The 17,599-nt window shown below is 35.4% G+C and overlaps 2 protein-coding genes across 11 annotated transcripts in view; both read right to left on the minus strand.

Annotated features, from left to right (window-relative positions):
• Positions 1–211: 211 nt before the first annotated feature.
• On the minus strand, positions 212–11,196 carry LOC110627722 (nuclear pore complex protein NUP133). 7 transcript variants are annotated; one of them, XM_043948794.1, is made up of 8 exons: positions 10,868–11,196; positions 9,353–9,466; positions 7,427–9,268; positions 6,511–7,235; positions 6,277–6,429; positions 3,450–3,786; positions 2,490–2,560; positions 212–925 (listed from the first exon to the last, which is right to left on the minus strand). In XM_043948794.1, the coding sequence occupies exons 1-8, from the start codon at positions 11,013–11,015 to the stop codon at positions 377–379; spliced, it is 3,939 nt and encodes a 1,312-aa protein (XP_043804729.1). In that variant the 5' UTR covers positions 11,016–11,196; the 3' UTR covers positions 212–376. The 7 variants fall into 7 exon arrangements, with proteins under 7 accessions (XP_043804729.1, XP_021629764.2, XP_021629766.2 ...); XM_021774072.2 differs by having other exon boundaries at positions 9,353–9,477; positions 10,825–11,195; XM_021774074.2 differs by having other exon boundaries at positions 2,490–2,557; positions 9,353–9,477; positions 10,825–11,194.
• Positions 11,197–13,564: 2,368 nt separating this feature from the next.
• The window catches only part of LOC122721224, an 8,398-nt gene continuing 4,363 nt past the window's right edge, over positions 13,565–17,599 (minus strand). Inside the window, exons 1-4 of one of the 4 annotated variants that reach the window (XM_043948799.1) lie at positions 17,355–17,578; positions 14,478–14,670; positions 13,850–13,995; positions 13,565–13,688 (exon numbers count right to left, since the gene is read on the minus strand). In XM_043948799.1, coding sequence (XP_043804734.1) covers positions 13,865–13,995; positions 14,478–14,670; positions 17,355–17,384 — 354 coding nt within the window. In that variant the 5' untranslated portion in view covers positions 17,385–17,578 and the 3' untranslated portion in view covers positions 13,565–13,688; positions 13,850–13,864. Of the gene's footprint in view, positions 13,996–14,477; positions 14,671–17,354; positions 17,580–17,599 lie in introns of those variants that run through there. The other 3 variants (XM_043948801.1, XM_021775547.2, XM_043948800.1) reach the window with 3 other exon arrangements.

Here is a 17,599-nt window from a genome sequence, read left to right on the forward strand (position 1 = left end):
CTGCTGGAAAAAAAAAATCAATGCCTTGTTTTTTTTTTTTTCAAAAAATAAAAAAGAAATGCAGTTCTAAACAATCTAAATGTTATTTTAATATTTTTATTGTAAAGCTTACCAGATTTAATTTTAAATTATTTTTTCACACTTCAAACTAACATATTTTTTTCTCAAATAACAGCTCCAACACTATGCCAAGCCTGCCGGTTATTCTCCATTTTCCACAAAAACGAATTCTCATATTTCATTTTCCAAGTGCTGCAGGATTCACTGCAAGAGGTGAGTGTTATCGTGCAGGTGAATTGCATTGCATATAAAAGAACACTCTGCTACACTACACATCACTAATAGTTCACAAGAAAATTCCAGAAAGTAATCCATCTCATTCCATTGGAGAAGGGCCCTCTTCTACTTTTATATCATCCTGTACACTACCTAACATGATAGCAGTCAGCATTAGCTTCCCTGCATCTGGAAAATCTTTGTGCTGCATCAAAATTGCTTCTACAGAAAAATCCAAATCCTTCATCGGCGACCCCTCCGAGTTTTCTTTCCTCAATGACAACACTTCTTCAAAACCTTCTTCTATAGTTTCTGCTTGTGGCCCATAACACCTGCTTGCTGCCTGGAAAAGCACAGTGTCTTTCAGTTGCTGCAGGGTTTCCTCGTCACTCCACCCTTCGTCTAAAGATGCTTGATGAAGTTTTCCCCAATCATCCTGATCAGCAGCATTCTTCCAACACTCCTCCAGAAGGTTTCTATGGCTTCTACGAAATGAGGAGCTTGTCCATGCCAACACATCAAAAGCTAGCAATGCTAGTTCTGGGTTATCTGATTTAAGGCATAGATCTATGAGCTCATCCGGACGGAACAGCTGCCGTCCATCATATATTTCTTCTCCATTCGCCTGAAGGACCTTCACAATTTCTTCCTGCAAGTGCCAAACCATCAGTCAGCAAGAGAACGTAAGAAAATAAATATTTGAATATTTGTGTGCAGACTTGATGATACTGAGGATGCTTAAGAGCTTTTTCCTGTACATTGCAACTGAGGGTTTTTATTTGAGTTAACAGAAAGAGCAGCTGAAGACTATGAAAACATCATGGCATAAATGCACCAAGCTAAGACTTCAGAAAATCATGATTTAGAATTAAAAAAATGAATCTAGACATTGAAAAAAATAAATAAATCAAGCTCAAGAAGATAATCTCTCTCACACAACACAAACCCATATAATGGAAATACATGAACAAAAATAGTATTTCATTAACTGCATCGGTGAATATGGAATTATATGGTTCTTGTCATTAAAAAAATATGTCATCAAGTCATGCCATCAAATTTTATTAATTTTGTATTTTAAATGTTTGGTGTTAAGTTTTTTTACAAAATTTTAGCAATAAAAGTTTCATTTCCACTTAACCACCTCAAATAATTTTTGGCAGTTTAGTTTTTGACAGTGCTAGTTCTTTTCTTTCATTTATAAATCTTTACACAGATTAGTATTTATACTTTATAGAATAAATATGATTTTTTTCACTAATGAGATCTTAGAAATTTTTATGAACGAATATGTAAATGTCATATACATTGACATCTAACTACAAAAATTCAGTCTTTTGGATACTAAGGTATAACATATTAACAAATAAAGTAAAAGTTGCATATATAAAAAGGAAACTTTAAAAAGTATAAAGTTGTGAAATCTTTATTAAAATATTTACTACAAATTGGTAAATATTATGAATTTGTAAAAATGTATATACAAAATTGAAAATCTTTACTACAAATTGATCCATAATATATTATTATTTGCGTTTGCAGATAAGTACCTACAGTTTTACAAATTGATTACTAAATATTATTTATTTGCAAATAAGTCCTTATATTATTATAAATTGATTCCCATATACTATAATTATTATCAATAAGCCCTACATTTTTTTACAAATTAAGCTCCAAGTATGATAATTATTTACAAATAAGCCCTTGAATTTTTTTACAAAATACATGAACTAAACTGTAAGTTTCACTAAACTATAGGACTAAATTCTAATGTGTCTGATTTAAAAATCTTAGAATGATAAAATTTGATCCAACACATTATTTTATTTGAATAACGAGATTTTTATATTAAATTATTGTCTAAAATATAGGAAAATTTTAGATAGATTTTCATTAAATACAAAGTAACTTTGACTCTAGTTCCACATCTTATATATGCAATCCAAACACCTTTAAAGGGAATTTGATTCTGATTCCACATTATTCCGATTCCAACACTAATTTTGATTCCAAATGTGTGAACCAAACGCACCCTTGAAGTTTTAGAGGGTGAATATAGAATTTTTTTTGAACATCTGGGAAGGCAGATGGAAAAAAGTTGTAGAACTCCTAATGTTAAAATAATCAATTTTTATGTCCCAAAAACAGATATTGGTCCTACAGAAATATGAATAAGACAGAAATAACTTCACGAATAACATAGAACACACCTGCAATTTCAAAATCTTCAAATCTGCATCAATGCGCATAACCTTTGCCCCAGAACCAGCATCTTTACCTGCTAATGTAGTTTTTAAAAAAATAATTAAAAAAATAGTCAGGTGGAAATCATCCATATAGCTGGCAATGAGATTGAAATTAAGGTTTAGTTGAGTTGTCTCCATTTCTCAGCTAAGCATCTCCCTGTACAGGATCCTTCAGTACCATCAACACCCAGTATTGACTTGGTAAAAACTATAATTACCAAGGAAAAATAAAAAATAACAGACTTTACTTATTACTATTGCAAAGAGCAAAACCCTCCGAATCTGATAAAGTTACACAATAAAACAAGCACCATAATAATCAAGGAGAAAGAATCCTACACATAATCTGAAAGACAATAATTGGCTGCAGGAAAAGGGAATTCCATGAAGACAGGAGTGATCATTATTCAATTATTCAACTAACTGAACCATATGCCCCTTCTAAAGACCAAACTAATCCCTTAATTCACTCTTCTAAAAACAAACCAAAAAAAAAAAGGGCAAATATCCATTAAGCAATGTTTGGCTTAACCAATTTCATTAGTCAGTTCACAATTTGTTTCAACCTGATTCTCCAAAATCTTGGTTTATAAAGATTTTAGAAATGAGTTTAAATTAAAGGCTGCCTCCATTTATAACTGAAAGCAACTACTAGAGATAGCAAACTACTTCCAGTTGTGATTCACCTAAAAGCTTGAGCTTCTAGGTCGTTCTTGACATGGTAACAGAGCCTCAACCAGAAAGCTCAAGCTTGGTTGTATCAACGTCAATCCAACTATTTGATTGCATAGAACCAGAAACACCTTGGTTTGTCAATATGACTCCAACTATTTGCAGAAACAAATCTGTAACTATTTTTGTTTGCTTGAATTTGCAGTTTATATGAACAACACCAATCTCAAGTTCACATAATTTAGATCATACCTGCCATGGCAGCAATCCTTGAGAGGTTCAAAAGACGCTTTCTATCTGCTAGTGTTGATATCATACCAGTGTGCTCAGGGTCTTCACCCTCTTCAGCTTCAGAAAAAGAGTGTTCATCTTGAGAAACAGCCAAAGCATGAAGAGCTTCAGAAGCTGAGGAAAACTGATGAAGAAACAACTCATGAAGCCAAAGCAGATCCTGATGATGTTTTAAAAAAATAGATAACTCTTCCTGGAACTCCTCCCCAAGCCGTAGAAGCTTGGAAAATTGCCGCTTTTCATACAGTTGTTTAAATGCAAAAAAACTGAAACCTCCCTTAGGCCCCATGCTCTCATGCTGAAGAAAAATAGAAGCAACAATTGAAGCAAGGAAATAATAAGTAGATGATCTTTCTCCATGGAGTGATCAAAAGCTAATACATAATGGTAAAACAATAAAAGAACAAGAAACATGTATAATTAACATATGGTTTACATCCCTTGACACATTTAACATATGAAAGCAACACAAAAAAAGATCAGCATTCAATTAAACAGAGAAATATGATAACTTTTTTTTTTCAGGAAAAGGAGAAAAGCCCAGTAAACTTATAAAAGCTTCCAATAACTACAAAAGACATTAGAAATTTGATTCTGTCTCAGGTAAAATTGCCTTGACTAATCTCTTGAAACATTTAACCAACAACAGAGCACATGCGCGATAATTATTTACAGACAACATCGACACACTCTCCACCAATTTCAACACATTGAAACAAAATGAGACCCCCTTCCCCATTTTACAGATCAATAGTTTCTATGTTCTTATTTGACAAAAGATATTATGATACGATGCATCAAGCAGACAGCCACAAAGAAGTAAACCAACTTGGAAACTTTGGGTTAAAATCATTGACCCTGCACCAAGAGGGTATGTTGGTCAAAGGAAAAAAAATCCCTTTTACACTAGCCTGCCTACCTCCACCTCACAAGCTTGCTCACAGGGAAGATCTGCAAACCTATAATATAACACCGGCCAGCCTCTAGAACTGATGGAGGACACATCATTCCCACTGCTTTAAATTGCACGACCTCATGAAAAACCTTCATACATGTCCCACCGACCCATAGGGGGATGGCTCTGATATCAAATGGTATGAATCCGCCTAGCTCCATCTCAAAGCCTAGAGATTGCAAACACATTCACATAACACCCAAGACCACCCTCTAGAATCTATGTGGGACACATCACCCTTGGTTGTTAAAAATTTCTTGTAATTATTATAATAAGAGATTTAACTATAGCATCAAGACCAAATGCTTTCACTATACACCTCCACCTGTCCAAATGCAACCTAAAAGAATTGAGTCATATTTTGAATCTTAAAGGCTATTTGGTGTCTGCAAATGAATTTTGCTCCTGTTTCATCCTTTCAAAGTCCCACTTATTATTTCAGTTACTCTTCAATTACAGTGGACATCCAATCAATTCAGCCTTCAACTTCAATATGCAAGCTCTATTAATTGACCCATGCCTATATCACTCAAATTCTTCATCCAACACCCCATAACACATCAATCAAATTTCCCTGTGCATCATGTAAATCTTAATTTCTTTACACCACCAAATTTCAGGCAATCTATTCGTTCAAATACCAAGTTCTCTTTTGTAATCAATAAAATTAAACAAAATCCTAAATGTTCCAAACCTTACTTGTCATCCACCATAATCCTATTCCTTCAAATCCAGTGATAGTTTCAAGTTTTGTGTATCATATAGGTACTGGTTATAGAGATTCAACTCCATCCTATCCTAATCTGTAAAGCCAGTTTACTAAAGAAACTGAATTTCAAAACAGCAAAGCAAAGCAGTGTTGTCCTTGCATTCAGTAACAAGTTTTATAAACATTCACAAATTTTCTGATAGTAGCCAAGTGCACCAGAGCAATGGTCAGGGACGGATGTCCACAAAGGATAATCTGCCTTTCTTGATGGTTGAAAGCCATTGTCATATTTGTCCATTTTATTGCATGTTTCCAGCTCCCTGCTTCCAGAGTATAGTCATGCCTTTTCATCTCCTAAAGAAGACAACGTTCCTGGCCTGTCTCATTTGACCCACATTATTAAATTGCTTATTAACACTGTGCTATCATATGAAACCCACTAGCACCACTTTGATCATAATTGGGGGTCAAGAGCACCATCCTCAGATTCTCCATCCCCCCACAAGGAAAAATCAATGGCAGCGGTAACTAGCATACCTTCCCTAATTACTTTTTTAGGTTATAGTACCACAATAACCGATGCTATGTTAATTAGAAAACAGGTCTCATTATATTGTTGAAATGAAGAAAAAAGTTCCAACTTTCATCCACTGTGTTTGAGAACCACTTGGGTATAAACAAACAATGGGTCTTTCCAAAACTATCAATGGAGACAACCAATGGATTGCTGATGCTCATGGTGGAGTAGAAGATCAAAACAGAAGAATGATCATGAATAGAGACAGTGAGATTTCTCCCTTCATCAGGTCAGATGAAGAAAGAGAGAGAGACAAAACCCTTGATCAATTCAACAATTTGGTTTTGGTAGGAGGCTCCTGCATTTAATTTATTTTATGTAAAATGGAACCCAACTTTATAATAAAAAATATTCTTAATTAAATATAACGCCATGTCAATATTAGTGGATAGTTTTAGAAAGATGGACACACTTTGCTAATGGAAGAATCGGCAAGGTATTTGTTAGTGAGAAGTCAAAACACAGGACCCGGTTGAAAATAGCCTAAACCACATGGGACTCGTATATACTTTTCTCTTTAAAAAATTATATATAAGAAATACAATACCATAAGATTTCTCAGCAATACTGCATCATTGAGGTCACAACATATACTCCACATAGTGTTGTACCCTTCATGCTTTTTTGCAATGGACAGCAAAGTTGAAGAAAGCTTTCTAAGGACTTCCCCATTTTGTTCATTGGTTCCTATATTCAAACCCTGAAAATAGGTAAGTTCAAGGGTCATTTGATACTTAACTTTGGCATTAAAAGAACAAAATTGTGACAGCATGAGTTTAACCTGGTGCGCGCCTTCCACAAAATCTTTCAGTTTTTGATAGAGGCAGTCAAGAAGAGAATCCCTCCTATTCCAATACTCTTTAAGCAGACCTTTATGTTCTTCTCCACACTCAAGTTTAGCTGTAATAGCGCCAGCATATGCCTCAAGAAGAACTTCAGCCAGTACTTCCAGATGACTATACAGATCAGATTTTATAGAATCTTTTAGTCCAGTGGTTTCATTTAGCAACTGGAGCATGAAAGATGCAACTCTCCACAGTCCATTCCGCACCACAGGTTTACAACACCAAGGTGTTAGGCCCTCAGGCGGTGGATACCATATGTGATGCTCATTTCTGTAAAGTGCAGCAGTGTGAAACACAGAGACAACTGCATTTGAGAGTTCACAAGCTCTCCGGATCTGAACCTCTAGTGGTTGTTCCTCACTTACTACATACTCTAAGTGTTTGTCTAAGCAATAAAATACTTCTTCAATATCAGAAACCTTACTGTAGAACACTTCAGCATTGTCTCTGTCCATAAGAAGAACAGTGCTCCGACGGGCTCTTTCACCAACTAACTGAATAAGATCCCAAAGAGCTCCTGAAATTTGAGCTTCTGAACTAGAATGTGGGGAGCCAGCTGCAATTGAATGGTTCTGGCTGATCACATTTTGCAGTTCTCTCAGTTGAATCATTCCGGCAAGCTTTTCACCATGTTCCAAGACTATTTGCAAAGACTGTCCTGCTAAAAGAAAGCTCTAGTTAGGCGTGACATATTTCTTTTTTTTTTTCTGTATTATCGACTTTATATACTAGTCAAAAAGTATCCCACCCATCCCCAAACTACCTATAGGACAGATTTACAAACCGTCTCAACACCCGCCACAGACACAAGACAAAAATGCATATAAAATTGAAATATGCAATAAACCATACTCTGTTTTGTACATAGCTCCTCATGACACTTGGATAAAGCAAGAAACTGAAGAAATCTTTCATGCTTTTGCTGCTTCTCTATTAGTTGGCTGGATACTATGGTCAGAGCCACAATTTCAGCACCTCTGGTAGTTGTCCAGTGTTTAGCTAAGGTGTCAACAATAGATTTGCTTGTCCGGGCAAAAACATTTGTTTCTCCATCCCTTTCAAATGCCCCAGAGTTTTGAAGCTTTTGGAATGAGGAATCTACCTGCCCAGTTAACAGAAAATCATGGAAAAGCTGACCAAGTAAAGCTTCTGATTCTTCATCACCAGCAGATCGGTGAGCAATTCCAGTAATAACAGCCCTTTGTCTACCACCAGCATCCCACGCATCAGAACTAGCTCTTCTAGGAGCAATGTTGCTTGCAAATGTGATGTTTCTTCTCTCTTCTTCTGCAGATTCTTCATTTGAGCTCCCTTTACGTGACAAGCTTCTCTCAGGTGGTTCAACTCCACCAAGCACAACAGCTTTTTCGGGTATTGCCCATATCCCTGCCTTCTCAGTTAACACAACCCATGCACCATCTTCACCATCATCAGCAGAAGGAAGAACTGATGCATCCAGAACTTTTCCAGCATCATAAGGGAGATCAAACTGATAGAGACGGGTTGAATTCCTATAATAATGGGATACTGTAGCCGTTCCATCACCAGAAAGTATGATTGCTGATCCTGATGGCCTGCCTCCTACCCTAAGTCTCATTGAGAATAAGAAATCCTCATCTTCTAGTCTTGCTTTTGGGATTATCACTTGAATTGGAGCCTTTTTCTCCAAAACCTTTTCATGCATATCAGAGGAAATGTTTACTCTAGACTTACATTGCATGGTCAGCAGAGAATACTGTGTATAGCTTGAACCACTAACCCTATCCTTACAAAATGTGGCAACAAGAACTGTGATCACTTTACCTTGATCATCCACATGCACATCCAATGGCCAGATGCGTTTCTGACCAGCCAAATCCTTTTTAATGCCTGAATCTCCATCAGTACCAACAATTTCATGAGACCAGAGCTTTGACACATTTAAATCAGGACGAAATGCAATACTAAAGCATTGTATCTCATGATCAGTCAATAGAAGAAACTGCCTACTAGAATCATCCATGGAATGAAGAGAAGAATGCCAGATAAGGGACCTTGGATAACCTTTGCTCCCCACAAATTGACCATTATCATTTCCTTTGAAGGATGAACTTACTTCGTCCTGATATAATTTACTGCGTCTAATGCCAGTGGGGCTGCAATAAAATTGCCACAGCTCACCTTTGGAACTACAAACCAAAGCAACACACACATTCTGGAGACCAGGCACTGGCGAAGCAATCAAAGAGTTAAAATAATTCAATCCAATTGAACTACTTCCAGTCCTGTTATGCTGTTGCTGCCTGTTTGTGGTGGTCTTTCCATCAACAGAGGAAGAAGTTGCCTCCAATTCATCAGCAGATAATTGACAGATAACAGGAATAGATCCCTCTTCAGAATAGATGTCAGGCCAGTAGATGACAACTTGAGTTTTTTGGTTACACATTACAATACCAGCAGAATAGTAACTGGGTACAACTTTTTTTCTTCCCTTGCAGGATTTATCCCAGTTGACAACACAAAGCATCCAATTGCTACCCTCATATAGACTTTTTCCATTATCTCTACCATCTGAAACATTTGAAGGAAGTTCAAGAACAATGCAATCTTTTGAAGCCACAGATGATAAGTAACTCCATATGAAGAGTCTGTTTCCACAGATAACCCAAGAAAGGCATGTTTCCTTATCCATTCCACCAGATATACATCCATCGCCTGCCAAATAACATATGTCAGTTTAGTAGTAACATTTCCAGAAACTTAGAATGGTCCAAAATTTTTGGATCTAAGCATACAAACCAGGAATATGCTTCTGCAGAAAGCTAGCCTGTTCAGCACGAACTAATTGGGGGAACTCTCCAACATATACAGGTTTAATTGGATCTGCCTCATTCCCTTTATCACTTTTGTTTGCTGGTGGGATTCTAGGAGGAATACAATAAGAAATATTAAAACTAACACTACACTCTGGACCTCAACAGAGAGGAGGGACACTACTCTGAAAAACAGAACATTGGAAGCAAGAGAAGAGAAGAATTACATTATAAATTTAGCATTGGGAGGCAAACAATTAAAGGATGATTTGTCCAAATAACTTCAAAAAGTATTTGGTGAGATCACAATATAGTTTTTTTGTTTCCTTGTTTTCTCTTGGAGCTAAAACTTTCCAAATCTCAAACTAGGTCTGTTCATATGTTTCCTCTTAACACTGATTTATAAAATTTCACGATGTCCATGTATTGTTATGCAACTGAAGGGAGAAACTAGTGGGTTAGGAAGAATTATTCAGTCTACCCATTGTTCCCACGTAAATATTATGATGTGGTAGCAATCTAAAATCTAGCTGGCCTTCATACACGCACACAGACACACAGACACATATGCATATGTGGTCATGCGTGAAGAGAAAGAAGGTATTGGGGAGAAGGGAACAGACTTTCATTCAACTTTAGAAAAAACCACAGTAAGGTAATGAAGTTCAGATGAGCGGCAGACAAGTAAGAAGTCCATCCATTGAAGTTGAAGCAAACTATTGATCTCTATTGTATTAAGTAAAGGGACTAAGAAATCCACACAAATCGATCTTATATGTATACATAATTTCCATCAATTTCAAGTTGGTAATAGGCATATTTTACTCTATTCAGCCAAAATATGACCATGTCTCAAAAACGGTGGGTAAAATATACACAGATATGAAGCACCAGGGAGTATGAAAAAAAAAGGAAAATAGGAAGATGAAAAAAAGGAAAATAGGAAGATGAAAAAAAAAAGTCCATAAATCACTACCACGCTCCAACCGATTAAAGAAGAATACCAAGATTTCATATGAAAGCACACTTGATATGCAGAGTTCAATTTCTTCAATTATTTATCTCAAAAATTCATATAATCTACTATAAATGCTCACAGTTTCCAAGCAATCCTAGCATATTGCCACTGCACTAGTCAAACGCAACACTGTCATTCACAAAAAATCAAATGATAGCCACACAATATACAATCTCGATGCCACAATCTAGCCAAACAAACATCTTCAATTGACAACAATTACAGAAACCGTAAGAATCAATATCACAGAACTTTCACAATTCAAAAATTAGTGCGAACAACACCTGAATGGTAATAGCTCAAAGCTATCACACAAATACATAGCAACTATAAATTCAATCGACCATAATTACACAGTTGCGTAAATCAGTATTATAAAGTAACACACTAAACACAAGATTCTTTTAGAAATAGAGTTAAAGCAAATGCATAAAAAATACCGGGCAAGAACAGAAAGGCGAGGAGCCCAAGGAGCAGGAGTACCGGTGCTAGGCCTGTTAGGAATCGAATTATCTTGAAGAGATTTACGGCTCTCCTGTAGCGGTGTGATCGGAGAATCAGGTGCTTTGTGCCCTAGATTACGATCCTTTCGCGAGCTGAGATGCGTCCTCTTAATTCCAGGAGAAAACATGACTTTTGAACTTCCAGAGCTTGAGAGAGGAAATGAAGCCTGGAGGAACAAGACAGTGAGGTTTTAGGGTTTATAAGTTGGTGAAAATGAAAGGGACTAAGGCGTGCTGAGTGGGAGAAATTTGAATTCCTTTTTCACTGTTTTTGGGAGGAATGAAGTAGTTGATCAAATGGGCTGGGTTCCGGCACATGATGGTACAGCAGAGGCACGAGGTTCTCTTAGACCTTGTTTGGATGATGATTTCCCACGATTGCGTTAATGTATAGTTTTCCATGGTGTTAAAGAGTGTATGAGTTTTCATGGTTTTATAACCATGTAATTTAACCAAAAAAAACAATACAATACGCAACACAATCTTTCCAAACATAGTTATCTATGGAACAATATAATATATAACCATGGAAAACCACCAGCCAAACAAGGCCTTATGTAATAAGAGTTTTTTATTGGTAAATGATTATTTTAACCCCAGTTTTATTGAATAGTTAAATAAGCCCTTCAAATATTTCAGAATCCAAATAAGCTTCAACTCACTGGAAGGGGAAGACAGGAGGCAGGTCGCTGTCAAAAAAGGGCAGGCACTAGGCTTTAGAAATTTTGTGAAGCAAATCCTTAGGAGTTGTTCTTTGCATGTTATGGTCACTGTTTTGGTCGGACAAAAAATAGTATTTACGGTACGAGTATAAGTCACCACCTTTTTTTTTTTTATAACTTTTTCTTTTGTCTACTATTTATTTTTATCTCGCAGACTATATGCACGGACAACTCAGAATATCTCTTCTAGCATCTATTTAGTTTCTCTCGGAATACAATTTATAATACATCTCCTTAACTCTTGTCACGTCATCGGAGGTATTAAGCAGCTATTTAATTTCTCTCGGGACACGGACACGACTCAAGAGTACCTCTCTTTATCTCTTGTCATATCATCGGACTACACTTTCCTTAGGTAGATCTATGTGTGTATAGTTCAACCTACTTCACGCCTTCGAACTGGATTGCACGATGTTGAGCTAGTGTACTTACTGCGGCTTGATGAGTTTTGAGACTGTATTTTTTTTTAGAGTTCGGTCTCATTCAAGCGTGTAAGAAATCTGGTGGTTATCCGTATAGTTAGAAGTATTATAATTTTTTTTATTTATAAAGTATAAAAATTATCTTTAATTATTAATTATTAACTAATACCAAATTTTTTAACTGCATTATTCATTGCTGTTAATTTTAACTTATTTGTTCTGAGCTTATTTGGATCTGGAAATACTTAAAAGAATTATTTAACTATTGAATACAACTTTAAGGTAAAAATAGTCATTTTAGTTTTTAGAGTTTGAGATTTTTTAAAATAAAATGTTTGCAAGTTAAGAATATTTTTTTTCTTTTAGAATTCTAAATATCTTTAAAAAATTTCCCTTCTCCATAAACAATAAAAAGAAAATAAAAAATTTAGAAACAATAAACAAATTTTATTTCATGGAATCTTACAATAAAAACTTACTTTATTTTACTTTCTTTCTTGACATAATGTTAGACTAATTCAATTTAAACTGCGTAACCTATCTATATATATTCCAGAAAATTATGGCAAAAGGGTCCTTTAAAACTATAAAAATGAATCAATAGCTGTTTAACCTTGACCAATTAAAATGAGCCATTCAAATTAGAAGGCCCTAGCTTTAACTTAGTTATCATCAATCTTACACTATTCTTACATTTCAACTTTCTTTCTTGTGATAATATTGAATATATATATGTTGGTCAAATTTGTTTAGATCGTGAAATAACAAAATTTAGTTATTTTGATAAAAGTATTTTCGGTAATTATGAATTCTAAAAATTTTGATCATCAACTAAAAATCAATGAAATTATTTATAAAAATTTTAATCAAATTGTTAGTTTTACTCACAAAACAATGATGATAAATGGGTTTACTCGCATTACCATCCCATATTCTAAGTGATGATGGAAGCCTCTGTTTGTGCACGGCGGATATGATGATGCACTTGGTGCATATGCATTGCATTCATAATTCCATCACTCAACCAAATGGACAGGTGTCATGTTACTTGTCAATACTCTTGAGAACTATTTCAGTTCAACCCAACCATACCTCATTCCAAAACTATATTCATGCATCTTGCTCGCTTCCTGGTTGTGCAAAGTTACAAAATAGATTCACTTTATGTTTGTCTTGTTTCTTATCTAATTGAGCTCCGAATACTGGACATTTTTTGTTTGCTGGTTTTGAGCATGCCTCCACTAATTTACTTATTTGAGAGAGTTTTGAAGATGCACCCAACAATCAATTACATATGAACTCGGAAGAGCATCCTGATTATCCGACATGCAAAATGATTGATTTGAATCTACCAAACACTTTGATTTGAACTCTTAATGTATACAATACTAGCTACAATGTGGATAATGGCATTGTTAGAACAGGAGCTCCACAGCTTAAAGCGTTTTCCCAGGCAAATGATCCATATTATACATTTAAAAGCAAAGCACAAAGCTAAGGATCCCGATGATTAAATACTCGAGGGACAAATAGTTGCTATAAAATTTCTGTAGAGAATGTCCAAGATCGAATTTCTTCACAACTGATCCATATTACAGTGATTTCCTTGATATCACATTCATTATATTCCGCTCCCAGGATTGAAACAGGATTACAACTGCAAATCATCAGAAACAAAATATATATAAAAAGAAAAAACCCGTATACGAAAGAAAGTTCTCCGTTGAAGAACTTTTACCAGCACCTTGCCATATTGAAGACAAGTTGAGTTCTCTACTGTTGTGCTCCCTAAACAAAAATAAAACTACAAATACATACACATACGGTCTTGCTTCAGGGTTCCAGCTTCAAGGAAACAACTCTCGACTGTCTGTTGCGTTTTGCCACCTTAACAAAGACTATAGAGAGGCAGGACGGAGCCCACCATGGCCTGCGCACTTTTTGCTCTCCTTTTAGGCAAGCCACTGGAATGATATCAATAAAAGCAACTTAATTAAGATCACATTCCAGAACGAACAGGATAAAAACGATATCTGTGAATGATATCAATAAAAGCAACTTAATTAAGATCACATTCCAGAACGAACAGGATAAAAACGATATCTGTCTAACAGGCACATTTCCTAAGCTACATCCACAACCGAGTTCCATGTCTTAAATATTTGGACATATGGGAGACACTACCTTATTTTCAAAAGGACATGCTTTACTTTGTCTAAGAGAAGCATAAGAAAAAAAAATCATCTCACATTTAAATAAAAATGCACTATGGAAAAAAAAACAAAAAAAAGGAGGCCATTGTTATGAAAGTTTTTAGCCAGTTCCCTGACAATGTCAACAAACTCAGGGTTAACATTTTAATGACACAGCAAGCATATGCCAATTTTTTAAAACAGGTAGTCAGGTGCATGAAATATATAGATATGGAGAGTGAACGAGTGAAAACCTTTTATTCGTCTGAGCTCCTTACACAGTGTAATGAAGTCTCCCCATTTCATGTGACATCGCCTTATAAACCGTAGAATCTGTTCAGTTGTGAACATGGACATACCCTCCAGATATTCTCCATTGACACCATTTTCCTTGAAAATCTGGCGGTAGCTACCCAGATTTATCTCTTCCAACCACAAACCAACATCCTAGCCAAATGAAAAGAGGCAAACAGAAATTAATGTCAGCCCTTACAGTGGCACAAAAGCACACAAGAACATTTAGATATATTTGTAAATGTTTCTGTCAACATAATAAAATGACAAAACTTGCTGGTTCTCAATTACAACAATTGATAAGGCATTTTCATATGTCTTCTCATGCGATTCTCAATCTCAGGTCTATCCTGATCACCAATCATAACTTTGTGCAATGAGTTGGCCTATGAATAGCAATCATGCCATCTCTCATTCTTCATGAGAAAATGATCTTTGAACAACATTTAATTAGCTAGTAGTGGTGAGCACATTTCAGCTTTAATTGAAAAACCAAACCGATTTAATTTAATTCAATCTTTCGGTTCAGTTTTGATTAGTTATTTTAGAGAATTTCAGTTTGGTTATTAAGATCGAAACTATCTGGAATAACTCAATATAACCTAGATAGTCAAATTTTGTATTGTTTTACATAGGTATTTATACACACTTTTTCTCTTCGATCCTGTGCTTCATTTCAAACCCTTCGCTTTTCTCTCATCTGTCCCATTGCTCACAAGTTGTCCCCCTGGCTCTCTCACTCTCCAGTGAAGCCATAGGCTAGCTCAGGTCTTGTCATCAATATTCTCACAAGATGAAGCCAGATGAGAGTCACAAGAAGAAGCCATCGATGTTCTCGTTCTCACCGTTGATGTTCACATCTCGAATCTTTATGCTGCATCTCAAGCCATTACTGAGTCGACTCCCTCACCTCTCCTGTTCGATTCATCACAATCCAAATCTCTTATTTCTCATGCTGACTCAAGTCTCCACTCCAGATTTTGTTATTTGACTAATTGAAATTGTTTTAAGTGATTATTGAATTTGTATTGTTTGTTGAAAGTATAAGATCTATTTTGGTTTAATTCTTGAAATTGATTGGGAGAAACCTGATTGTTTCATTGAGTTTACTTTATTATTCTTTATCTTGTTCATGTTAGATTTTGTATTGTTGGAATGTTTGTTGAAATCTGATCATGGTTTGGATTTGTTTCTATGTTTTGTTGGGAACTTTGATTATTGAATTTGTATTGTTTGTAGAAAGTATAAGATCTATTTTGGTTTAATTCTTGAAATTGATTGGGAGAAACCTGATTGTTTCATTGAGTTTACTTTATTATTCTTTATCTTGTTCATGTTAGATTTTGTATTGTCGGAATGTTTGTTGAAATCTGAACATGGTTTGGATTTGTTTCTATGTTTTGTTGGGAACTTTGATTATTGAATTTGTATTGTTTGTTGAAAGTATAAGATCTATTTTGGTTTAATTCTTGAAATTGATTGGGAGAAACCTGATTGTTTCATTGAGTTTACTTTATTATTCTTTATCTTGTTCATGTTAGATTTTGTATTGTTGGAATGTTTGTTGAAATCTGAACATGGTTTGGGTTTGTTTCTATGTTTTGTTGGGAACTTCTGATGAGAGTAGAAGTGGTTTTTGTGAGTTTTTGTTTGCTGAAATCAGAACCTATGAACCAAATCCATATTTTGGTTGGGTTATTCATATTCTGTAGTTTGGGGTTTTGGTTCTTGGTTTCAATTCAGTTAAGAACCAAACTGACTGAATGCACACCTAGCTTGCCTATGTTAACCTTTTGATGCAGCCTGCAGGTCTATCTCATTTCTATGCCATGCTGCCATTTGAAAGAAAAAAAAAAAAACACACATACACACACATGCACACAATATGGATGCGTCTTGAAAACCTGATATACAAATTTGTCGAATCTCAGTTTAGTCTCTGAAAAGAAATACTGATCATAATATATTATCATGTTAACAAAGGCTACAAATTGATCAACCTAATCCTCATTAGTAAATTAGCTGTGGCACTTTATCTTGTCTAGAACTATAGCACAAAATTCTCCAGAGAGAAACACCTTCAGACTAACATTACATGCCCAAAAGGGCATTCCCACATTTTAATAGACACGCACTATATAATTTTCTACCATAACATATCAATTTAACCAGAACAGGAAATAGTAGAAGCATATTCTGCTTATTGTTTGTTACTGAATAGACAAACCAATCAAGATAACATAAATCTAGGACTCTTTATCAAACGTCCTTTAGTCATTGCATATGCCTTCAACTAAGGATTCTACAGCTCTCATGCATATGCCATTTCGTAACGAATTATGCGGTTAAGGAGCACCACTTTGTGCAAAACATGCAGTGTCTAAAACTTGTGTATTTCAAACAACAAACTGATAATCAGGGCATCATTGCTACCAGCAATACTACATGCCTGAGCTCACAGTAAAGAAGAAGTACAAGATAAAACTCCACAATAACAAACAAAACAGAAGACTGATTGAGACACATAATGAATAATAGTACGATAAACACACAATGGACCAGAGAAAAAGCTCATCTTTTTGATAGTTTTTATTTATGAATATGAGACACTCAGCAAGCCAAAGGTTCAGAAAGCTAATAAAAACAGATGCTCTAAAACCAAGAACCTCAGTGCTTCATCCAAATATCACATTAGACAGAACTGACTGAATAACAAGTGAAAAACTAAGGAACATCATCAACAATATATATGGATCAAAACAAAATGAGTATATGTTGATGTAGTGCATATCCAAGTGAAAACTAGAAACCTAAAAACATATGCTGCCTTGGCTCACCACAGAATCCCAGAGAACCACTTGCACCATTCAAGAGACTGCAGGAAACTTCCTCAAACTCCTCACTGGTGCTTAGTGAAATATGATCACATGAATTGACTTCTTTAACTCATTCAATTGGTTTTGTACTGCAAAACTAATAAAATCCCCTCCGTCCATACTTGTTCCAGTTGACTTTGCCATTAAAAAAAAGAAATGAAAAACATTGAAATTCGAGATGGCAAATTAACCAATCATAACACACC

Source organism: Manihot esculenta, chromosome 12 (genome assembly GCF_001659605.2).
Source record: "Manihot esculenta cultivar AM560-2 chromosome 12, M.esculenta_v8, whole genome shotgun sequence".
Classification (NCBI taxonomy): Eukaryota; Viridiplantae; Streptophyta; class Magnoliopsida; order Malpighiales; family Euphorbiaceae; genus Manihot; species Manihot esculenta.

What these genes read in the sequence shown, in the direction of transcription:
- LOC110627722 (XM_021774072.2), bottom strand. Translation starts at nt 11,015, where the DNA reads ATGTTTTCTCCTGGAATTAAGAGGACGCATCTCAGCTCGCGAAAGGAT. An exon ending in GGAGCTATGTACAAAACAGA is followed by an intron (nt 7,236 to 7,426) that starts GTATGGTTTATT and finishes GCTTTCTTTTAG; the next exon opens with CAGGACAGTCTTTGCAAATA. An exon ending in TATTGCTGAGAAATCTTATG is followed by an intron (nt 3,787 to 6,276) that starts GTATTGTATTTC and finishes ATTTTTCTTCAG; the next exon opens with CATGAGAGCATGGGGCCTAA.